A 25,339-nucleotide genomic window follows, 5' to 3' on the forward strand; every position below is an offset into this window, starting at 1 on the left:
TATATATCTCAATCCAATATTTTTTGGCTAAGATGCTAGGATTCTTAAATATAGGGCTTGAAGGCATGTAGTGACACCAACCAGCCGCCAGAAGGCGCTGTTGGACAACATCCCCAACTGGCCTTTGGAGACGCGCTGACCGTCGAGGGTCGAGTCCCGGGGATTTTTGCAGCCAGCCTGGAAGGAGCGGACGGGGCTTTACGGGCTGGAAGCGGTTTCATCGGGGCCGGGCTGCCCGGAGCTCCTCCCGGGAGGCTGGACCAGGGGCGGTGCAACGAGACGGTGGCTCCTCCGACGGCCCTGCCTCCCGGGAGGAGCTCTGGACGGAAGGGCTTGGGCTGGAGGACGCAGCAGCAGCAGCAGCAAGCAACAACCAGCATGGCTGCAGCCTGCAAGAAGATCGCCATCTTCGGGGCCACCGGCATGACCGGCTTGGCTACCTTGGCCCAAGCCATCGAGGCTGGTGAGAGGCAAGGGAGGGTGCTAAGGAAGGTGGGGAAGGGGAGGCAGATCGAGGGGGGGTTGTGTCCTCCTTTGCCAGGACACCTCCTCCCTCCCCTCCAGGAAGCATGCCAAAACCTTTGACCATTGCAGAAAACATCTACTTTGGAGGCTGCTGTCATTGCCTTGGCTCAGTGCTAGGGAATCCTGGGAAAACTGTAGTTTCGGGGTGGGGCAGAGCTCTCTGACAAAGCTGTACAGTTCCCAGGATTCCCCAGCCTTCAGCCAAGGCAGTGCAAGCAGACTGAGACTGGATTGTTTCTATAGGTGAATAGATATTTTAGGAGTGTTTTTAAAGCTTTGATTTGAGAGGTGGGTGGGGGGTGTCCTCCATTTCCCCCTGGAAGGTCCTCCATTGCTACAGGGTGTGTCCTCCTTTTCCAGGACACGCCCTACATTTCATCCTTCTGTCCAGGGGGGATACCAAAATGCCCTCCCTTTGGAGCATGACTAAGAAGCATGGATTTCTATTTACAAATGACTGTTTTTAAAGGATTTTCTTAATTGTGTCATGTCCTCAATTTTTCTGGAATGTCCTCCATTTTGCAGGGCCTTGTCCTCCTTTGCAGTTAGGACGTCTGGTCACCCTGAGTGGAGGAGAAAGAGGGTTATACTTGTTGCTGTTGCTGCTGCTGTTGCTGTTGTTGTTGTGTGCCTTCAAACCCTCTCCTGGGGTTTTCCTGGCAAGGTTTTTCCCCATGGGCTTTGCCACATTGCCTCTGAGGCTGAGAGAGTGTGACTCACCCATCCAGTGGGTTTCAAGCACCGCAAAGATCCATGGGGGAAAGGCATTAAGAGCCGCTGGTCACATGGCCAGGGACCAGAATCATAGTCCACAGGTCCCTTCTTATGATATGGTTGCCGTAGGTCAGAAATGACTTGAAGGCACACAACAACAGCAGAGGCAAAGCTGTCACAGTGTTTCTTGGCAAGGTTGCTTCAGAGGGGAGGTTTGCCCTTGCCTTCCACTGAGGCTGAGAGAGTATGACTTGCCTATGGTCTCCCAGTGGGTTTACATGGCTGAGCCGGGATTCGAACCCTGGTCTCCAGAGTCATAGTACAGATGCTCAAAGCACTACACCAAGCTGGCTCTCCCCAAAAATGATTTATTCCTGCAGTGTGGCAGATCTCCAAAGCTGGGTGAAATTTCCAACCCAGGGAAAGCATAATAGCATTTCCCATCTGTCCCCACGACCCCAGCCCTCCCTCTTCTTCTTCTTCCTCCTCCTCCTCCACACAACCCTGCAAGGTAGGCCCTGGCACAGTGCTACTGGCTGTGGAGCTTCACAGTTTCCTGGCAAAGGGCAGAAGCTAGTGGCTGCCAGTTCCACATATACAAACACACACATGCTTCAGCATCCTTTGGCAGTGCTGGCATGCACAGAACGCCTACTCTGAGCGGGCGGGAACCAGCTGTCCGGATGAGTGGCAGAGATAAGTAGGAAAAGGGTGGATTTATCAGAGGTAGGCCAACAGATGGGCTAGGGCGATGGGGAGGTGGCAAGCCAGCCATGCCAAGCATGCCTGTTTAGCCAGGGACAGAAAGGGACTCCTGTGTGGGTTGGCTTTCAGGAGGCCTGAGCCTGTGGCAGGCTGCTCTTTCTGTCAATAACCACCGCTGTGTTAGTCTAGATCAGGATTGCAAAGGAATCTTGTAGCACCTTTGAGACAATTAGTCTCAAAAGTGAAGCCGAAAGCTTTCATGGCTGGCATCCACAGTTTTTTGTGGGGTTTTTGGGCTAGGCAGCCATGTTCTAGAAGAGTTTATTCCTGACAGTTCACCGGCATCGGTGGCTGGCTGGCATCTTCAGAGAATGCATTCTCTGAAGATGCCAGCCACGAATGCCAGCGAAACGTCAGGAATAAACTCTTCTAGAATATGGCCACCTAGCCCGAAAAAACCCACAAAAAAATTAAGACTCAATAGTGTTGCAAGATCCCTTTGCAACTGCACACCCAGGCTGCATCTACACTGCAGACTTAATCCAGCAGACGTTATCGGTCTGGGGATTCTGGAGGTATGAACTGCCACAAAAACATTCCATGGTGGGCACACACAGTCCCTGGTTGGCACTTTGTGCAGCCCTGGTGTAAAAGCTAAAGTCCCCTCCTTAAAACTTCTGCAAAATGACATTATTCAGCCTGGGCCTGCTGGCTGGGGTGCATTTCTGCTGCTCTTGTGCCATTGTTTATGGCAGTGCCAGCTGGCGAATGCCAACTGGGTCCCCTTGGGATACCAGTGTTGAGTGGGAGAGTGTGTGCTGCATCTCTGGTCCTGCCTACTCAGAGAAAACAATGTCTTGCAACACTACCATTCCCAGAATTCCCGAGCATTCAGCCAGGAGAATTAAAGCGGTCTCAAACTGGATTATTTCTGCAGTGTGGATTGGTCCGATAATAGAAGTGCCCATCTCCTGGCTCTCCTGCCTGCCCTCTGGCCTTCCACCCCTGCTTCTCTGCCTTTAGCTGTGCCAGGGTGGCACCTGCCACATTCTGCTCCACTGGCCTCCCAGCATAGTTGGGGAACTTGCCCTCTTGGGAGAGGGCCTGGCATCTTTTTTAGCCTTTTCTACTGGCATCAGCAGATCTTGGGGTTGGGCTTTGGGTCTGGGCTGCTTTCCAAATTTCGGAAAGACAATTAAGATTTGTCCTTTGGAACCATTAGTCATGGAAGCCACCAGGGGAGAGGTGATGTTTGACTTTAAGGCAAAGCAACCAGAGCCTGGCATCCAAAGGCAACCTTTAAATGGACTGCTTGGAGACAGGGGCCATGGTGTTGTGTAATTTCAACACGTGTGTAAAGTGGAATGTTGCCAGGGAGGAGTGACACCGTCCTATATGATTGCCAAAGGCATAATTTCCCCAAATACAAAAATAAGTAGTTGGGTGGAAAAAGCATTAGGCTGTTGTTTAGGTGGAACAAACTCCTTAAAGCAGACTGTGGTCCAAAACACACTGCAGAAATAATCCAGTTTGAGACTGCTTTAACTGTTCTGGTTCAGTGCTAGGGAATCCTGGGAATTGTAATTTATTGTGGCACCAGAGCTCTCTGACAGAGAAGGCTCAATGTCTCAGAAAACTACAGTTTCCAAAATTCCAGGTCCGTTAAAGCGGTCTCAGAATGGGATAATTTCTCCAGATTGGATTGGACCTATAATAGAAGTTTGCAATCACCTATATGAGAGCCAGTGTTGTGTAGCGGTTTGAGTGTTTGACTCTAGAAACCAGGGTTCAAATGTCTGGAAGATGCCATGCAAAAAAGTAACTGGCCATGCTGTCTGGGGGATTCTGGGAGATGTGATCCAAAAGGGTAACTGACTCTGCTGACTTGAGTAAGCTGAGTAAGATGTCAATGTGGTTATACAATGAAGTCAAGAAACCAGTATGAGGACAAAAGATCGCTGCACCACCAGGAAATAACATGGTGGTGGTTTTCTCAAAGGCACATACATTCTGCCTGACTTAATGCATAGGTGCAATATTTATTTTGTACTTTATTCCTTTCAAATGCATGAACCGCTGTCAGAACAAAGCCAAGAAGGAATCTGAAAAGCAAATGACTAATATATAACAGGAAAGGAAAAAAAAAACATTTCAGGTGTGGGATTTGATTGACCCTCTACATGATGTTGGAGTGCAAGCCCCAGCATTCCTCAGCAATGGTTATGTTGGCTCAGGCTGATGGGAGTTATGGTTCAACAACAACAAGGCCCTGGCCTTCCCATCCCTGGTGTAGATCGATCTGAAAACTGATTCTAGTTTCTCTCTTGTGATCCTTCTCAGTTCCAGTTGAGTTCTTTTTCCGGCAGCCCAACCAACGTCTTCTTTCCAAGGGCTCCTCCCTTCATTCTTTTGACCTGTAGTAGCTCCACAGTCGGTGCAGCTGCACTAGGAAGGCTGTGGGGCCACTGGAGGACAAAAGCATTGAGGCTGGAACATTAGTCAAGAACATGGAGAAACGGTTTTAAAAATTGCAAAATTGTACTTAGTAGAGAGCTAGCATAGTGCAGTGGTTTGAGGTTTTGACTATGATTCTGGAGACCAGGGTTCGAATCCCCACTCGGGCATGAAAACCCATTGGGTGACCTTAGGCAAGACACACTATGTACTGAAAGCCAAAAGTAAGTACCAGACTTTCCTGTTTGGTATATATTTTTAGCAAAGCACACTGTCTCAGCCTCAGAGGGAACCCCCTCTGAATCACAAACCTTGCCAAGAAAACTCCATGGTAGGGTCAACATAAGTCAGAAATGATTTGAAAGCACTCAGCAGCAGCACCACCAACAACAACTTTGAAAGGGCACAAAATACAAAAGCAACCAAAATGAATGGGAACTGAATCTGCAACAGAATCCCTTGGATGCATTTTATTTTTCACTTTGGGGGGAACAAGGGATGGAGAAGTGATTGCAGTAATAAAATTAGGAACCTCACAACTTGTAGGGAGGCGATGCCTCCCACTTCCTCATTCATCTTGAACTTGAGGTCTCCCACTCAGGTTGTTTGAAGAACAAATGAAGGGAAATCTTTTTCCACCCGGTCAGACCACTAGACTTGGTTGAGAGCTAGCACTTCTCTTAAGCTGCTCCCACGCTGCAAAATTAATGCAGTTTGACACCATTTTAACTGTCATGACTCCATCCTACGGAAACCTGGCATTTGTAGTTTGTTGTGGCTCCAGAGTTCTCTGAGAGAGAAAGTTGAACATCTCACAAAGCTATGGTCAAAGTCGTGTCAAAGTGCATTAATTCAGCCATGGAAACCCACTGGGTGACCTTGGGCAAGTCACATTCTCTCAGCCTCAGAGGAAGGCAAAGACAAGCCCCGTCTAGACAAATCCCACCAAGATAACCACATAATTGGTTCGCCTTACAGTTGCCCTATGTTGGAAACCACTCAAAAGCACACAAGAACAAGAAATACCTGCTTGCTGGATGCCACCTGCCAAACAAGTCTCATTCTACTTCTCTCTTTCATTCCAGGTTACCAGGTGACGGTGCTGGTGCGAGACCCCATTCGTCTCCCTCCAGAGCTCCAACCAGCGCATGTAGTGGTGGGAGATGTGCTGAACCTGTCGGATGTTGACCGAGCCATAAAGGGCCAGGATGCTGTGATTGTGATCCTGGGCACCCGGAATGACCTCAGTATGCGCTGCTACATCCTTCCATGTCTCCTTCTCCCACAGTCCTCAGCCCACCAACTGTTCTCCTAATTCTTCTGTTTCCATCTCTCTCTCTCAACAGGTCCCACCACTATGATGTCCGAAGGTACTCGGAACATTGTGGCAGCCATGAAATCCCATGGCATCCGCAAAGTGGTGGTTTGTCTTTCAGGTAGGGGTATGTGTGTGGACTTGATGGGACTAACAGACATGGATGAATAGCAAACATGGATAGATATATTCAAAAATATAGCCATGTTAGTCTGTAGAATCATTATGTAGAGAGATCTGGTAGCACCTTTGAGAGTAACTGAAAGACAGAAGTTAGCAGCATGAGCTTTCGTAAACTTAAGTCAAATGCATCTGAGGAAGTAGAGTTAAGTCTATGAAAGCTCATGCTGCCAACTTATTTCTTTCAGTTGCTCTCAAAGGTGCTACAAGATCTCTGTACATATGGATGCATATGTTTCACATTTTGGTGGCAGCGCGAGTGCTTTCGTACAGTTAAGGCTTGTGTGCCGACTGTGCCATTTGCTTGAGATGTCGGACCTGGCCACAGTGAGACATGCCTTAGTTACAGCCCATTTGGATTACTGTAACGTGCATCTAGACTAGATTTTTAAATAGGAAAGCATTTAATTGATACAGTTCTAGAAAAGTCTTTGTACCTCTACCTGTTTTAATCTTGTGGTGGGAGACCTTGAGTCACAGACCTAAGAGATAGATAAGATATAAGTCATGCAAATAATTTAAAATATTTGCCAGATAGATGTCTTCCTGAACCCATGGAAAGCCACCACTTCCCCCAGTCTTATTCAGTGAATCATAGGATCAGAGAGTTGGAAGAGACCCCAAGGGCTATCCAGTCCAACCTCATTCTGCCATGCAGGAATACACAATCAAAGCACCCCCAGCCTCTGTTTAAAAACCTCCAAAGAAGGAGACTCCAACACTCTCCAAGGCAGCGGATTCCACTGCCAAACAGCTCTTACCTTTAGGAAGTTCTTCCTAATGTTTAGGTGGAATCTCTTTCCCCGTAGCTTGAATCCATTGCTCCATGACGTAGTCTGCAGAGGAGCAAAAACAAGCTTGTTTCATTTGCGATGTGACATCCCTTCAAATATTTCAACATGGCTATGTTATCTCTTAATCTTCTATTCTCCTAGCTAAACATAGCCAGCCCCCTAAGTTGCTCCTTACCTTTTACCAGACCTTTAATCAGTTTGGTCAAGCTCCTTTGGACATGCTCCAGCTTGTCACTATTCTTCTTTAATTGTGGTGGCCAGAAGTGGACGCAGTATTCCAGGTAAAGCAAAATAGAGGGGTACCACTATTAAAACAGGTAGCTGGTGCAAAGGGTTTGGGATTGACTCCATTTTGTGTGAACTTGCCATCTCAAATGGTATGTGCCATGTCATTTCCATGCATCTTGCTTTAAACAACAGCAGTGGCATAGTGGTTTGAGTATTGGACTGTGACTCTAGAGGCCAGGGTTTGATTTCCAGCTCTGCCATGGATACCCACTGGGTGATCTTGGGCAAGTCACACTCTCTCAGTCTCAGGGGAAGACAATGAAAACCTTCCTCTGAACAAATCGTGCCAAGGAAATTTCATGATAGGGTCACCCTAAATCAGAAACGACTTGAAGGCACACAACAAACAAAAGTTACTTCAGGTAACCTGGAACCATGTCCCTTTCTGCTTGTGTCTTTGCCCCCATGTAGCCTTCCTCATGTGGGATTTGGACAAAGTGCCTGCCAAGCTGCGGCCGGTGACAGAAGACCACATCCGGATGCAGCAGATCCTGAAGGAGTCGGGGCTAGACTGTGTCTATGTCATGCCACCCCACATTGCAGGTATGGGCTTATGACAGTGGGGCTGCTAGTGCCCATCGTGGCATTTGAGATTGTGCCAGATTTTCAAGAAATGGTTTGAGGCTGGGCTGAATAGTAGCTCTGCTTATCTGGACCCTATGTATTTATGTAAGGAAAGCCTTTGCTGATCTGCATATGCAAATAGATTCCAGTCTCTGCATGTTTTGGCCTGCATTGCCATTCTTGTCTGGCACAGGCCTTAACATGGTAGGAGTACTGCAAGCCACCCACCCGTGCTTTTGGGTGCTAAGTTAAGAGCAGATCTAGTCATGATGGGGCTCTGCTAAATTTGTTGCATTCTTTCTCTATTAAGACAGCTGGGAAGAAATATTTCCATAAGCCACATTTACATGCATGTATGTCACGAACAGGATTCCAACCTAAGAGTACATCTGCACTTCAACACAGTCATAGCAGTTTGACCCCACTTTAACTGCCATAGCCCCATCCTATGGAAATTTTCGGGTCACTTTGGAGGTATGCTGTTTAAATGATGCACGCTTCCTAAGAGTCTGGAAGCTGCGTCAATGCTGCACTCTAATCCTCAGGCCTGGATTGCGGCTTTGGCGCAGCTTGCGGACTCTTAGGATGCATGCATCATTTAAACAGCATACCTCCAAAGTGGCCCGAAGCAGCTTTATTTTCGCCTGTCTGTATGGGGCCTATAAAACACAGATTTCCTTATGCTATGGCCATATCCAGCTACTATGACTGTATAGTTCTGACACACTCCTGGTGGATAATGCAGAGCAAAAGGGTGATGGGGCTCAGCCTGGTCTATCATCCCTTTCTTCTAATCCAAAAGCCTGGCACCCTGATGTGGTCCCTCTGCCCATGCTCAGGAAAGCTCTGATTATGCTGATATGTCCCTGTGTTCTAGTACACAATAGAAATAATGCAGTTTGACACTACTATGCCATGGCTCCCTCCTACAGAATCCTGGGTTTTGTGGTTTTGTGAGGCAGCAGCACTCTTTGGTAGAGATGGCTAAAGCATTGTGCAAGAATCACAAGCCTCTAATTCACTATACTGTACAACCTAACATAAGCGAATGACATTGTTTACATTGTTTATGCCCTCAATGCACCAATCAAAAGTAAACTAGATGAACTATTCCTGTAATGTACTACAATGGGTGTGCATTCAGACATCATAATGAATGATGCTGCATATAACAAACTGTTTTTACAATTCTGCCTTGTACAGAGCTTAAACATGTTATACTTTTCAGGACTCCAGCTCTCACAATCTCTCAGCTGCCACAGCCAAGTATTTACTCCGCACACCTATTGCATCCCAGTTTTAAAAAATCTGCACGTGATTTCTGGTCCATGCACAGTTGCAGCGTTGCCTCCCTGAATGGTCCCTTTCTTGTAATTACCTGTGGTGCCTAATCTGAGCTCTCCTGTCCCTCCAGGTGACCAGCCCCTCACAGGTGACTACACAGTGACTGTGGACACCTCCAGTGGATCCAGAGTGATCTCCAAACATGACCTCGGGCACTTCTTCCTCAAGTGCCTCACCACTTCGGAGTACGACGGGAAAAATGTCTACCTCTCCAGGCATTACCCCAAAGAATGATGCCAGCTGCTGTGCCCTTCTCTCTCCTTCCACCCTCCACCTCCTTCCAGGATGGAGGATGAAGGGCTCCCTTCTCATTGATAAAGGGAAATTCTCAGTTGCTTTGCTTTTTCCGTTCCCTGCCATGTGACTCCCTCTCTCTGCCTTTTGTGCTCTTCAGTGCCTTTCTCCCATTAACATGAACCCTGGAGATGAAAAAGGACCCATCCAGCACCCTTCAGTGTCAAGAATTTATATGACCACCATTGCATGTCAACATTTCTGGTTGTGGGGACAGAACCGAGTGTGTCACACTCCTGACCATGTTGTGCTTTGTGCCGTGATTTGGGGCTACAACTTACTGTCAAGGAGAGGAAAGAGCTGTTGCATGTTTTGGGTGTGGGGAGTAAGCGAACAAGTTGTTATTTGCCTAGACCAGCACAAAATGTAAAGGTTTTAGACTTACACACAACTAAAGCAGGCAGAACACTCAGAACAAAATAGCCAAGACTTGCCTATCAGAAGAGTAACGTTTGTGTCATTGTTGTAAATCTCCGAGTTTTTACTTCACTGGAAGTGAAGCAATTAATAAATGCATTTTAAAAAGATTACCAACCAATGCAAAGTGCTACATTTGTTTTGGACTGGAAATGCATTCATGTTCACCAGTTACCCTGCTCTGTTTGCAGCTGAGAAATACTCTCATCTTCCTTGCTGAAGAAGACTTCTGTGTAACTTGAAAGTATACATACTTGTAACAGTCAATTGAATAAAAAAAGTATATTTTGACCTATTTACTATTTCAGATTCTGATATTGCCATAACAATCCAGTTGAGGCTTGTTTGGATATTATAATGTCTGGTGTTGCAATTAATATAAAACAGACTCACAAGCTGATAAGTTTCCAAAGGCAGTGGAGACAAGGCTTACTTCTTCATGAACTCCAACATAGTATTGCAATGGTAACCTGACAAAGATAGGAGCCTGAACCCACTAAATACTACACAGCTGCAGTAGGAGCACATTTGATTTTAATTAAAAGAGACATTACACCACAGATATAAAACTTAATCCCCCATTATCTTTGAGAACAATATAACATTATTATTTCACACAAGGATTATTGGGTAAACCCTTACAGAAAGGCCTTGGCTTGCTGGTAATAACAATAGAGATTGATCAAAACTTGATTATTTCCAAAGGTGTTAAATGCTGTATGAAATTTAAATACTGCCTTTTGACTGCTTACAATAGGTAATGTTTTCCTCCATTGGGGAGGAAAGCCTATTGTTCAGTTTATTAAGACCCAGCTGAGTCTAGTTGAGTCTGTTTGAATTGACCAAAGAGTAGTACAAGTTCAGCTTACTGGGAGATAAACTTGTTTTTAAGGGTTTTTAATGCATCTGATGCAGTAGGCTGCAATTCACAAAAGCTTGTGTCAAACAAAACTTGGTAGATTTTAAGGAAAGAGTGTGGTATAGTGGTTTGAACAGGACTCAGGAGATTGTGTTCCAGTCTCAAACTGAACTATGGGCCCAAAATAAACCTGCTTCAGGTCACTTTGGAAGTATGCTGTTTAAATGACACACGCACCTTAAGAGGCCAAAGCTGCGCTCCAGTCCTTAGGACTGGAGCATGGCTTTGGTGTGGCTTTTGGACTCTTAGGACGCATGTATCATTTAAACAGCATGCCTCCAAAGTGACCCGAAGCAGCTTTATTTTGGCCTGTCTTTTTGGGCCCTATAGCATCTTTCTATATCCACACACAGTACATTGATAATTTTATTTTAGCAGTTGTCTTGGAAGGACCACAACTGTATGGTGCAGGCTTTTTTCTCTCCCCACATTGGGATATTTGTATATGTTTTCCACAGAACTAAGAAGGCTTGCATGGAAGGCGAATGTGCAGTTATGTGGCCTACCCACCGTGGAAGGATCCTCATACCCCAGACATGTATAACTAGGTCCAGAGCTTGGGAAATTTCCATTTTTTTGGACTACAAGTCCCAGAGAGAACCAGCATGGTAAAGTGATTTGAGCATTGAACGAAGACTCCAGGAGACCAGGTTTCAAATCTCCGCTCAGATGTGGAAACACACAACCCAAGGGGAAGGCAATGGCAATACCTCCATGAATAAATCTGGCCCCAAAAAACCCTAGGATTAGGTCACCATATCTTAAGGTGACTGGAAGCCACCTAGCAAACAGCTTAGCTTTTCAATCTATCAAAAGATAATGTTGTTATTTGTGCTGCAACAGACTATGAGTGCTACCTCTATGGAAATTTCTAGATGATATTTCTCATTCAATTCATTTTACTGTTGAAAGAACAAGAAGTCTTGGAGGGCCTTAGACAGCAGAGTAGACCATGCAACCCTCCAGATGTTGGACTGCAATTCCCATATTCCCTCAGCCATGTAGCAAATGGTGAGGTACTTTGTAGTTCCAGTTGAACAGTCTATGTTTGTTGCTGTGTGTCTTCATGTCATTTCCGACTTACGGTGACCATAAGTCAGAAATGCCTTCAAGGCAGGCAACAACAAAAAAGACGACGCTATCAAGGGGTTTTCTTGGCAAAAGATTTGTTTAGAGAGGGTTTGCCTTTACCTTTTTCTGAGGTTGAGAGAGTGTTGCTTGCCCAGGTTCACCAAGCGAGTTCCCAGGGCAGGACGGAAATCCAAACCCTGGTCTCCAGAAGGTTCATCCAATGCTCAAACTACACCACACTGTTGTATCTGGATGAGTGCAGTTTGTGGTGTATCCACTGAGGGGAGTAGTTGCCTTCTTTACATTTGCCCAGCCATGATCTATAAGATGGCCTAATGGTTTTTGTAGCATCAGATGGATATGGCTTTGTTGTTTTCATGTACCTTCCCAAGTTGAGCCTAACTTATAATAGCCATTATGTAGAGAGATCTTGTAGCACCTTTGAGACTAACTGAAACAAGAAATTGGCAGCATGAGCAGCATGAGGTTCCCAAAGATAGGAAAACACTGAGATGTAATGTTGGGGTGTGCATACTGCTGGACAGATTGCTGCAATCCAGTCACATCTTGAAGGGTTCCAGATTCCCATCTCCTGGGATGCTCCAGATTGTGAGCAAGGCTGACATCCAGTTAGTGACATACACAAGCATGCGGATTATGTATGTGTTTTTCCAATGCAATGGTTAGACAACCCTCCACCCATGGCATGAATGGGGATGTATATTTCGGAACCATTGCACATCTGGTAGCATATTGAAATGCAGTAATGTGGAGATGCACATTGCCTCTCTGCATTGCCTTTGTGTATTGGGCATTGCCATTGCAGAACGTGTTCTCAGACATGGATATTCATGAGTGATCCACATACACTGTGTTACACTGATATTCAGAATGGGGTTGTGTAGTGGGTTGATGGGTTGGGATGGGATCCTGGAAGACCAGGGTTCAAATTCTTCCTTGTTCATAACAACACATTAGAGGAACATGGCCAGTCATAACAATCCATTAGAGGAAAGCAAGGGCAAAGCTACTGTGAATCAATAAAATCCTAGGAAGGGACTAACTTAAATTTGGCAATCTGATCATGAGAGCAATAGCTACTCATCCATAATAGGGGCCAAATTTGCAATATTCTGTCTAAATAATTCTTCCACAGCTGGGAAGGCAACAGAAAGTCCTCCAGATGCTGTTGGACTGCAGCTCCCAGCATCCCCCATCCTTGCATCTGCAACTTAGAAATACTGTACTAGGCAAACCCTAAGAGAGAGGGCAGAGTTTAGGAAATCACCTCACTCTGAACAGATGAAAAACCAGGCACTTGTGTGGATGGTGGAAATGGTAATAGTTGTAGTAAATCTAAGCAATTCACAAGCAATTTCTTCTAATCTTATTATAAGTCCAGTAAATGTTTGCATTCTTTTCTAAGCATTAAATGAGAATTCCTTATTACCAGACTTTCTTTATTAGTCTTTATATATATGAAAAGCCAGGGATTTCCCTGGGTGGGGTTTACCTAGCAGTTCCCAGGAGGGGAGAATAACAACACAATGGCACGTTCACACCTCATTGTATTTGTGTTAATCCTATTTCTCTACCCTGAGGGTCTCTTGGCATTTCAGCTGCCCTTACAGCCCTGGAAACCCCCTGCGATGCCCCCAAATTTGCATTTGTAGAGATGCTCCCAGACCTTGACCTTTTTCCCTGTCAATGGGGTTCCTTTTTAAATCGATTTGTATTTTTAACAACTTCCCTAAATGCATTGTTGCTCTTTGCTCTTGTGATGTGCCTCCAGCCCCAGACTTATTGGGTTCCTAGGAAGGAGATCCTTGGCAGGATTTCTTCAGCTTGCCATGATCTACCTCTGGGGCTGAGGGAGGGGGGATCCACACTGGAGAAATAAAGCAGTTTGGCACCACTTTGCCACGACTCTCTCCTACAGAGTTTGGGCACAAAGACCTTGGACCAGGAGAAAAAAACTTGGGATTAGTAGTAAATAAGTTTATTTGTGAAGCATGTGCCATTGCAAAAGGAAAGCAAAACAAATATAGCATCAACACATTGTAAAAATTCATAAAAGCATTAAAAATAATAATAAAATAAAACATCAAACACATCAAATACACTTTAATAATAATAATAATACATTGCTTACGAAGTTAAAACCAGCTTTAAAACAGAATATCGCAGAGAAAGGCAAAGACCAAAATGAGGGTTCAGATAAATCTAGATAGGCGTAAGAATTAAATACACTGAGACTATATATATATATGGTTGAATTACAGAGCTGGGAATATTCAGGGCTACCTCTTCAGAGATACTTGTCTGGTGTCCCCTAATAACAAAATGATGACATGTCAATCAGAGTCATCGTTGTTTGATACCAATCCTAATTCGTTGCGTAGGGCATTGATTGATAAATTGGACACTCCAATAGATAATGAGACAGGGAGGGCTTCAACTGGGTTGGGTTAGTACTTTAGCCACCACTGTTTGGCACAGACCTGACACAGAGCTTTTGGGAAACCTCAAAAACCTGGGATTGGTACTTTTGTAAACCCTCTTTGGCAGAGAAGGCGAAAGACTTTGTGAAACTACAAATCCCAGGGTTGCAGAGGATGGAGCCGCTGCACTTAAAGTGGTGCCAAAGAGCATCATTGGCTCAGTGCAGATGCCCCAAGGAGAGCAGAGGGGGGGGCAGAGGGGCTCTTACCTGAGTAACTTGGCCAGGTAAGGAGGGAGCCAATCAGAGCTCTCCTTTCGGAAAACCCACCAATGAGGGCCAAGTGACCCCTTTCCCATCTAATTCCTTTTTGGCTTTAAAAGTGGTCCCACTCCAAGCGAGGAGCTGGGACTCAAGGAGAGATACCTGGAGACCTGTATCCTTTTGGAAGCCTTGCGGAGAAATCGCCCTAGAGATTCCCTTGGCCATTGAAAGGAAACTCTATCTTCCTCTCCTGCTTCTCCTCCAACAACAGCCCTGCCAGGGAGGCCAGACCTGCCACAGCCAGCCCCTGGGAGACCATTCTTCCTCATCCCTCAAGTCCAGCTGCAACTGGGAACCCGCCTCGGCCGCCCATCCAATTCCACTCCCAGCTTGGTAGGTAAGTAAGTTGCTTTCCTTCTCTTGGGGCCCTGCAATCCTAGGTTATTCAGAAAGCTAGATGCATCCCTTTAGTTATTTGATGTCGTATATTTCTAGCCCGTCTTTACTCGAGCTCTTCCCCCTCCCTCTTTCGTCCCAACAACAACCCTGCGAGGGAGGACGGGACCCCCCCTCGAGTCGCCCAGGGAGGGGCAGGGATGGAGGGCCAACGAGGACCTTGGCCATCTCAAATAAAAAGAAAGCTCACCTTCCTCCCATTGAATGCAAACCCCATTGCACTCACTTAGAGTATCGGTGGAATATTTAAAAGCATAGTTTAGACATCCCAAAGAAAGGGGCAGCAAAAGGAGCAAGGGAATAGGAAGACACCAAATGGTCCAGTGGATGTTGTGGATTCAAAGATATAGCCATGTTAGTCAGTATGTGAAGAGATCTTGCAGCGCCTTTCAGGAGCACTGAAAGAAAGGCATTGACAGCATAAGCTTTCATAGAGTGGAGTCTACTTCCTCAGATGTATCAGATGCACTAAATGTATGAGAGGGGCAGAAATGGTGGTTTCTTGCAGTCTCTTTTTTGCCCCCCAAAAGGGGGGGGGCTAAGAATGGTGTAACCTAACCATTGACTCAGCTCAGGGTGGAGTGGATGCTGGGGCCATTGCATTTCACACACAAACCCCATCCTGACCTGTGTCTTCTATCCTGACCTGTGTCTTCTATCCCATCCTTTCCAGAGGAAGCATCATGGCTCCTGTCAGCACTTGCAGCATCCCTCAGCAGCAGAGGGGCGATTCAGCAAGAAGGTCCCTCCGGAGATGCAAGCACCTCCTGCGCCTCTCTGACTCCAAACTCTTGCGTTACCGTGTGAAGAGGTGTCAGGACATGAGGCTTCGGGTGCTCCTGAATAACACCCATGGCCACCTGCAAGACTGTGCAGCTGAGCTGAGATGGCAGCGCTATCAAGAGTCGCTTCTCCAGCCAGCACTCCCAAATGCTATGGATCAGGATCGCCCTTTGGGAGAGGAGCCTCAGCCAGACATGGGCCCCCATCCAAGTGGGTCCAGCCCCAGGCCTCTAGATGAAGGCGACAATCCCAGCTCTTCAGGAGACCAAGAAGAGGAGGAGGCCAATCTCTGGGATGTCCTCGCCTATGATGGGTTGCTGTGGGACCCATCCTCCACAAGCCCTGAACTCCAGGCTGCCGGAAGCCATCAGGACCTGCCGTTAGATGAAGTCCTTGGCATTGACATTTCGGGATTTGAACCCATTCCAGCGCCAAGCGATGGGCAGCCCAGTCCTGGCTACATGGACCAGAACATGATGGAAGACCCTCAGCCACCCGCTGTGCCTTTTTTGGACCTGGACAGCGGCTTGTCCGAGCTTGAGCACTTTGTGGACCTCCTCATCAGCCCACAGTGAGCTCCCTTCCATCTTTTTGGATCCCTTGGACTTCTTTTCTCCATGTACAAAATGCTCCTCTTCATTGGGAAGGAAGGGGGGCACAAGCATCCCTACAACTCTGTAGGACAAGGGAGAGATAAAAGGCAGATCTCCATATGTTGTTGGATTGCATTGCCCGGGATGACGAATGTTGGGAGTTGCAGTCCAACAATATCTGCAGAGTCACAACACTCCTGCCCTTTTCTAATGTAACATTTCATTGGTTGGGCACCTAGGATGGAGTCAGCCTGGCCTTTGGTAACTCCCCACCCTTACATCCCCCTCTCTCCCCCATAACTTATTTCATAACCTGTTTATAAGGCACTTTAGCCATGCTTCTGTGCAATATTTAAGTGCCTCTTGCAGGAAGATAGCTCTTTCTGGTGGCCAAAGCCTTGCCAGGGGAGGCGAGAGTCACTGCCCATGCACTAGGGCCCCTTTTGCTCAGCAGGTCCATTGAGCAGCCAATGGGCCAAAAGTCTTCAGTGTTATTTATAATGGTTGTTGCACACATTGCTGCAGATCTCCCAAAGTCTTGCTCAGCTCTTACCCTGTGAAGCAGGTGCTTGATGCACTTTCTCTGATGGATCAAATTCCTTCTGATACTTGTTGTAGTTCTGGGAGCTAGTAAGTGCTTTAAAGCCTTCTGATGATGGGATGTTTTTTCTCAGTGTCTGACAATAAAAAGACTTTGTCTAATATCTGTGTGCTGGAGATCTTGGTGTTACTTCCTAGCTATTTGCTGGGCTCCATCTTTAGGACATGCAACCAGGGGGTGTAGAAATGCTAAAATGCTAATGTTTATAAAGCACTTTATGTACCCTTAGCCTTTGTGCCTCTTTCTGGTGGCCAAAGCCTTGCACAGAGTGGGGCAGGAACCACTCTCTGTGCATTAGGGCCCCTTACTGCCCCAAATCTCCCAGTCTTGCTAGGCTCAGCTCTTAAGACTGTGAACCAAGCACTTGGTGCTGTTTCTCTCCTGTGTAGAAATTCCTTCTGACTTGCAATTTTGGCAACTACTGACAAATGTTTTTCAGCCTTCTGATGATGGGAATGTTTTACTTTAAGATCTGACAATAAAAAGGCTTGGTCTAATATCAGTGTGCAGCACATCATGGTGTTACTACTTAACTCTTTAATGGGCTCCATCTTTGGGACATGCAACTTGGGGGTGTGGGGAGGGAGTCTTTAAAGGGGACACTGGACTCACTTTTGGGTTTTTATGTAAGGCTTTAATTTAAAACCTTTGCTGTCAAGATGGGAGCCAGAGAGGGTTCGCAATATGAGCGGATACAAAGGGTGGAGAATACAAAAGTTTTAAGATCAATTCAAGAAACAAGCACATTAAAGCAATTATCTGAAAATGGGTTTTAAAACATTCTTAAAATGATACTGACAAAATTAGAACAGTGAAAAAAATACACATAACACACCAAATAGTTAACACTCATAGGCCCAGACAAACAGAAATCTTTGCCTCCTGGCAGAAGGAAAGCCTGGAGAGGGATGGGAGGTCATCTTGATATGCTACTTTTCCTCCAATGAGCCCAATGCAATTCTCTTCCACTAACATCATCTACACAACATCCTTGTGAGGTAGATCAGGCTGAATTAATTCAAGATTCAGTCGCCCAGCTAGTGCTCCTCTGTTGGGAGAAGATCCTCAGCCTGGGCCCACATCCAAATGGATCCAGCCCTAAACCTCCAGCTGAAGAAGACAATCCCAGTTCATTCTCTTAAGGAAACCCAGAGGAGGAAGCCAACATCTGGGACGTCCTCTCCTGGCAGGGGTTGCTATGGGCCAACCTCCAGGAGCCCTGAACTCCAGGCTGGTGTCTACACACACACACCGCCCTACACATTCAATATAAAATGATGGTAAATACTGGCCCATGAAGCCTCCTTTCTCCACTCCCTTCTCCCATTTGCTATGACAGCTATGGGGCTCTGGACAGTAAAGGGTTTCCTGCATGCTACTCCCCTGTACATACTGGTTTTGTAGAACTTCCCCATTTGCTCCATCATCACCAGCTGGAGCGCATGATGATCCAGGTGTGCAGGCACCTGAGCAACCTGGCCATGTGGCCACAGAAGCTTCCAGGTGTCTCTGTGGCCTCATAAAGGCTTCCTCAATGGCTCCCTCTCTTGCTCTCTCTCTTCTTTTTCCCTCAAGACGGTAAGTGGCTGCTCTGCTGAGCAATTTCTTTACTTGAAATCTTATTTAGTTAGGGTTTAGGCAAAAAACAGAGACATGTTCTCAATGTGTATCTCAATGGAGCTAGTGAAGTGAATGTCAATGTTTCTAGTTTGCTTTCTTTTGCTGAAGCCAATCTCAGAGGGACCCCAGATATCCAATGCTCTTCTTTGTGAACTCTGCTGAAGGACTGTTAGTCTGCAAAGGGATCTTGTAGCACCTCTGAGACTGTGTGAAAAAGTTGTTGTTGCATAACCTTTTGTAGAGTTTTTTGTGAGTGTTTGGGGCTATGTGTCCATGTTCTAGAAGAGTATAATCTGAAGATGCCAGCCACAGATGCTGGTGAAACGTCCAGAATAAACTCTTCTAGAACATGGCCACATAGCCTGAAAAACCCACAAAAAACTATGGATGCCTTCGACTTCACCTTTTGGAGACTTGGGTCCAAAACAAATGCACTGCAGAAATAATCTGGTTTGAGACTGTTTTAACTGCCTTCGCTCATTGCTAGGGAATCCAGGTGACTCCAGTTTTGTGAGAGGTTTAGGCTTCTCAGAGCTCTGGTGTCACATTAAACTACAATTCCCAGGATTCCCTAGCACTGACCCAAGGCAGTTAAACTTAAAGCAGTCTCAAACTGTTTTATTTCTGCAGCTGGCTTTTATTCAGTTTTAATCTTTCCCCTTGAAGAGGGGGCATCTATCTCTAATCCTATCATTTTGGATTACAGGTTCCAATCTCTGAGACCTTCTTGTTATTCTGCTGCTTTGCATCCAATCTGTGACAGATCCCTCCATTCTTGCCTGAAGAAAATATGATTAAGCAACAATAGCAGATGTTCATCCCAGCCTTCTACTCAACATGGAGAAGATAAATGGCAATCGTTACAGAAGCTGGTCCTGGTATATTGCAAACAGTATGACTGAAGGACCTTGTCCTAGAGATTAGTAGGAATGCCAATGTCTCCTTTCTCTTCCTTGCAATGGATATGGATATGTTGAATTGGAATATATGCTACTTGGGACAAAGAAGTTTGAGGGATCCAAAGGACTGGAAAGGAGCTTATTGTGGGTTAATGAAGAGTTTCACAAAGTGCTCAAGATCAGCCAAGCTGCTGTTCACATCCGGAAAAGGCACCGCGGGTGGCTGAGGGTCTTCCATCATCTCTTGGTCCATGTCGCCAGAACTGGGCTGCCCACCACTTGGCACTGGGGCAGGGATGGGTTCAAACCCTGACAAGTCAATGCCAAAGACCTCATCCATGGGCACACAGCAAGCATCACCAAGGAATTTCTACACAGCAGAGAAGTTGCACCTGGTTCACAGGCTAAGAGCTGAGCAGAGGTGCGAATAGACCCACAGCCTTTGGGAGTGCTGGCTGGGGGTTCTGTCTTGATGCCCCTGGCTTGGGTACTGGCAATACTTGGTTGCAAATGTCTTGAAAAATGCTTCTTTTGGAAGGCAGCAAGTTTTGAGAGCAGTTGCAGCAGGCAGTCATGGCAGTTGTACTTCTGAATTGACCACCTGAAGACAGGTCATGGAGGTAGTTGTCAGCCATGATTTCAAAGTTTCCAAACAAGTTCTTCCTGAGAGAGGATATCCCAGATGCTGGTCTCTTGGGGTTTATAGCCATGGCTTCAGAGAAAGAACTGGGAGGACATGCAAAAGAACAGATGGAAAAAGAAAACCGTAGCGTCCATAGAAGCACAGCTTTGGGAATGGGTGAAGGACAATTTGTCCTGGCCACCAACTGACTAGGGACCCTCCACCTCCCCTTTGACTTACCTGGCAATATGTTAGCACATTCATTAGTAAAAAGCTATCAAGAAGGACTTGGAATAATAGAATCATCTGGGAGAGTTGCAGATCCTACCCATGCATGTGGGGATGTGCATTACAGAGTATTCCTTGTACCCATATTGTGATTCAAGAGAGACCAAGAGCACATGAATTGCTATTGCCAGTACTATCCAGCAAGGCAGCTGGAGCTGGGGAGCACTGATGCTGATGGTATGTTGAGCATAGGTGCATCAAATAAGTCATCTGACTCCTTTCAAACATGCAATAGTACTCTTTGGGGGTTCTTCTGTTCACCATTGAGGTGGCAGCAAAATCATCTTCATTTAAGTAAGGCCCCTTCTTCATGGTATTTAATGATCAGCCATGGGTTCCCTGGAGGTGGCAAAGAATAGAAAACATGGGCTGCAAACCCTGCCCATACATTTGGGGAGGAGCACCCAGAGCATTCCTTGTACCCACATTGTGAGTCTATAAAGACCCAGACCCCATGAATTTGTAACAGACACACACCTGACTCTGGGAGATCTGGGTCAGTATGTGCAAACAACCATTAATAACACCAAAGACTTTGAGCCATCAGCTGCTCAGGGGATCTGCCAGGCTGAGCAAAAGGGACCCTAGTGCATAGACAGTGACTCCTGAGGCAGGAAAAAAAGGAAGGAAAACACCAGGGAAAATTGGAAAAAAGAAAGAACAACTACTATAGAATATTTTATTTTATTCAGGAAAAACATACAAAAATGTTTTTTACTATTTTTTCGGTGGGGCGACACATTTCTACTCTGCCTCCCTGGCAAGGCTTTGGTCACCATAAAGAGCTATATACCTGCAAAAAGCCTTCTGATGTGAGTTAGGATGGAGCTACTCAGGGAGAGTTGTGTTCATTGATTCATTAATCTGACATTTACCCTGCCTCAAAGTTGATTTGTGTACAGCCATTCAGCCCCACCCCTTATTGTTGTTATACCTTGCCTCTCTGTATAGTCAAGTTGATTGTGTATTTGAGCTCATCCCAAGACCAAGAAGGTGTCTAGGCAAAGGCTTTACTTCCTCTCCTTAAACTCTGATCCTGGGGCTCTCTACAAACTTGGAATGGGTGGGGGAATTAAAGGCAGATATTTGCACAAAGAACATTGTTAAGGTGTAGAATTCCCTGCCATAAGCTTTAGAGGTAGCTTCCAGTTTGGATGATTTTGAAGGAGTATATACTGGACAAGCGGAAGGAGTATAGGGCTCTGACTGGCCACTAGTCAAAGATGGATAGAATTTGCCTTGCATAAAAAGGCTGAGGAAATGGAAGAGGGAGGGTATGGTTGCAGTCCTAACTTCCTTGTGGGCTTCCCAAGCATTGGGGTTTGGGGTTTATCTTCCCAGGAACCCCAAACACTGGCCAAACTGGCTGGGCCTAGGTGGGCCTTTTGTTCTTCTTATCTAGCTTTGGGACTCTCCTTCCACAAGACACTATCACTGTGCACCAAAAAACTTTCAGATTAAGGGACAAGACCCTGTAGTAAAGCTTGAGGAAAATAAGTCTGTGGGAGGGGGCTGTTACTGAAGTTTTATGTGAGAATGGCACCTCCAAGGTCCATGAAATGAACTGGGTGGTGCTGAGTTAGCTCAGACTGATCTACCTCACAGGGGTGTTGGGCAGATTATGTCAATGGAAGAGAATTGCCTTGGGTTCATTGGTGGGAAAGTAGGATATCGAAATTTACTTTCCTTGTGCCAGCAGGCAAATATTTCTATTTGTCTGGGCCGATGAGTGTTAAGATTGCATTGCAATGTATTTAAATATAAATAAATATTTTATTATTATTATTATCATTATTTTATATATTTCAAGAATGTTTTAAATCCCATTTTCAGATAAATTGCTTTAATATGCCTATTTGTTGACTTGATCTTTTGCCTTATCCACTCTTGTAACTGTATTTTGTATCAACTCTTATTGAGACCCCCTCTGGCTCCCATCTTGGCAGCAAAAGAGGTTTTAAATGATTAAAGCCTTACATATAAAACACAAATGAGTCCAGTAGCCTCTTTGAAGACTTGTGGAATCTATTCAAGGCATTTCGGGGACTCCTTCCCTTTCTTCCACCCACCTTCCCACACCCCCAGGTTGCATGTCCCAAAAATGGAGCCCATTAAATAGTCAAGAAGTAACACCAAGCTGTCCAGCACACCGATATTATACAGTCTTTTTATTGTGGACCCATAAGTAAAACACTCCATCATCCAAAGGCTGAAAAACACTTTTCAATAGTTGCCAGAATTACAAGTCAGAAGAGATTTCTACACAGCATTGGAGCTCCTTCAAGCACCTGGTTCATAGGCTAAGAGCTAGACAGAGTAAGACTCTGGGAGATCTGGGGCAGTAAGGGGCCCTAGTGCACAAAGTGTGACCCACTCTGGGCAAGGCGTTGGTCACTGGAAAGAGCTATCCAGCAAGGGGCACTTAAATATTGCACAGAATCATACAAGGCTAAAGGTACATAAAGTGCATTATAAACATTAGCATTTTGTAAAAGAAGTTATGGCAAGGAGGGAAAGAGTGGGGAGCTACCCAAGGCCAGACTGACTCCTTTCTAAGTGCCCTACCAATGAAATGCCCTATGAGAGCAGGGCATGAGTCTTACAGATATTGTTGGACTGCAACTCCCAGCATTCCCTGGTGGCCAGTGGAGGTCCTGAGTATTGCAATCCAACAACATCAGGAGAGCCACCCTTTGGCCCTTAGTAGCTCCTGGAAGTGCTCCAGTTCTCCGTCTCAGCAAGAAAGTGCATTGCCTCTGGCTGGGGATCTTCCTCCATTTCTTGGTTCATGTAGCCAGGACTGGATTGCCCACCACTTGGCTCTGGGGCTGGGATGGGGTCAAAATGACAGGTCGATGCCAGAGAAGAAATCATCCAGGGGCAGGTCTTGGTGGTAGGCATCAGCCTAGAGTTCAATGCTTTTGGATTTCGGATGCCAGGAGAAGGTATCCAAGATGCTGGTGGCCTCCTTTTCTGACTTTCCTGGAGATGCAGAGCTGGAAGTGCAGAGGCCTGGCTACATTTGGATCTGGGCCCATGCCAGGATCTGGCTAAGGATCCTCTCCAAGAGGAGAGACCTGATCCATGGCATGGAGTTGGGGTGCTGTCTGGGGGCCTGAGCCTTAATACCCCTCAAGCTGGAGCCTGATCACACTTTCCTTGATGCATCTGTAGGTATTTTTCAGCATCACCCGGAGCCGCATGTCCTCGCTCTTCTTCTTCTGGTAGTCAGCGATTTTCGAGAGGGAGAGGCTCATGAGACGGACGTGGCGCCGGTACCTCTGGAGATACCTCCTCCTGGCCTCCTGAGATCCCCTTCTGTGTGCCCTGGCACAAGACATGGTTATATCGTTTCTGGAAAAGATAAGAAGACATAGATCAGGAAGCGGGTAATGCCAACATTGCAAAAGAAACAGATGGATAGAAGAACTTATAGGACTGGATTTACTACTACTACTACTACTACTACTACTACTATTTCCTCTAATGGAGGATGAGGTTTTATTAGACAATGGCAAAGGCAGCAATGGCATAGGTCTGCCAGCATTTGACTTGTGCAGGGAAAACTACTGGGGGTGCATTTCTGTCATTTATGGGCAGAGAGAACAACAGATCAATGGTAGAGAGATCTTGTGGCACCTTTGAGAAGTTGGCAACATGAGCTTTCCTAGATTTCAGTCTACTTCCTCAGATGCATTGGAAACCAAATACATCTGAGGAAGTAGACTGAAGTCTAGGAAAGCCCATGCTGCCAACTTCTTTCTTTCAGTTAGTCTCAAAGGTGCCACAAGATCTCTCTACATACTGATTCCACAGACCAACACAGCTATGTCTTTGAATTCTACAACAGATCAATGGGAGATTCAAGCCCACTGAGTCCCTGGCATCCACTGGGGTTTGGTTCCAGGACCCCCATGGATAACAAAACCCATGGATGCTCAAGTCCCATTAAATGCAATGGCATAGTACAATGGTATCCCTTATTTAAATGGCCAAGATCAAGGTTTCCAATCTGGAGCTTAGACATTTAAAAAAAAACATTGTCAAGCCATGGATGCTGGATAAAAACAATCTGATAAGGAGGGCCAAGTGTAGTAGGTTTGGGTTACAAGATAGAAAAGCAATAATTCCCATTAAAGAAACAAAGGCAGGCATCTAGCCTTCCCAGTAACCCTACCTAAGTTTTCAGGGTCCCTAGAGAAGGAAAGCTACTTACTTACCAAGCTGGGAGTGGAATTGGATGGGCGACCGAGGCGGGTTCCCAGTTGCAGCTGGACTTGAGGGATGAGGATGAGCTGGTCTCTCAGGGGCTGGCTGTGGAGGATCTGGCCTCCCTGTTAGGGCTGTTGTTGGGAGGAGAGGAAGAGAGAGTTTCTCCTTTCAATGGCCAAAGGAACCTGGAGGGCGATTTCTCCGCAAGGCGTCCAAAAGGATAAAGGTCTCCTCGAGTCCCAGCTCCTCGCTTGGAGTGGGACCACTTTTAAAGCTAAAAGGGAATTAGATGGAGAAGGAGTCACTTGGCTCTCATTGGTGGGTTTCCGAAAGGAGCGCTCTGATTGGCTGCTTCCTTACCTGGCCAAGCTACTCAGGTAAGAGCCCCTCCTGCTGCCCCTCTGCTCTTCTTGGGGCAAAGGTCAGGTCTTTGGCAAAAAAAGGGCCCCCAAAACTATCAATCCCAAGTTTTTATCCTTTTCCAAGGTCTTTGCCAAAGAGGGCTGTCTGAGAGCTCCGGACCCACAGCAAAGGACAGTTCCCAGAATGCCATAGCATTGATTCATGACCCTTAAAGTGGTGTCAAACTGGATTATTTCTATACTGCGGATGCAGCCTTTGAAAATCCATCACTCCTAGAAACTCATTTTGTGCCCTTCCAAAAATGAATGTTTCCCCTTCCCTCCTGAAATTCCTGCAAGGAGTGAGAGTTTGAAAACCATTTGCTTCCCGAACACTTTCTTTGGCCTTGATGCTTGGAGGGATAACTGTATTCCCAAATAATACAAGAATAAAACAATACCCCTTTTATTTCTACTCTGCTTTTCTGCTGGCGATCAAAGCAGTTTGCATATTAAAACAGGGCCAAAATCCTCCCGAAATGTTTTCTAAGTGCATTGCAAGAAATCTGAAGGCTGAAAGAAACTAAAGGAGGGATGAGAGTTATTGTTTTATTGATCTCATTTTGCAACTACAGC

General features: G+C 46.0%; 1 protein-coding gene across 1 annotated transcript; it reads left to right on the plus strand.

The window, feature by feature from the left end:
* Positions 1-280: 280 nt before the first annotated feature.
* On the plus strand, positions 281-9,889 carry BLVRB (biliverdin reductase B). The gene is made up of 5 exons (XM_042440967.1): positions 281-463; positions 5,484-5,645; positions 5,745-5,834; positions 7,387-7,518; positions 8,954-9,889. Exons 1-5 carry the CDS (start codon positions 379-381, stop codon positions 9,115-9,117), a joined length of 633 nt encoding a protein of 210 aa, XP_042296901.1. The 5' UTR covers positions 281-378; the 3' UTR covers positions 9,118-9,889.
* Positions 9,890-25,339: the final 15,450 nt, after the last annotated feature.

Source organism: Sceloporus undulatus, chromosome 9 (genome assembly GCF_019175285.1).
Source record: "Sceloporus undulatus isolate JIND9_A2432 ecotype Alabama chromosome 9, SceUnd_v1.1, whole genome shotgun sequence".
In the NCBI taxonomy this organism is placed as follows: Eukaryota; Metazoa; Chordata; class Lepidosauria; order Squamata; family Phrynosomatidae; genus Sceloporus; species Sceloporus undulatus.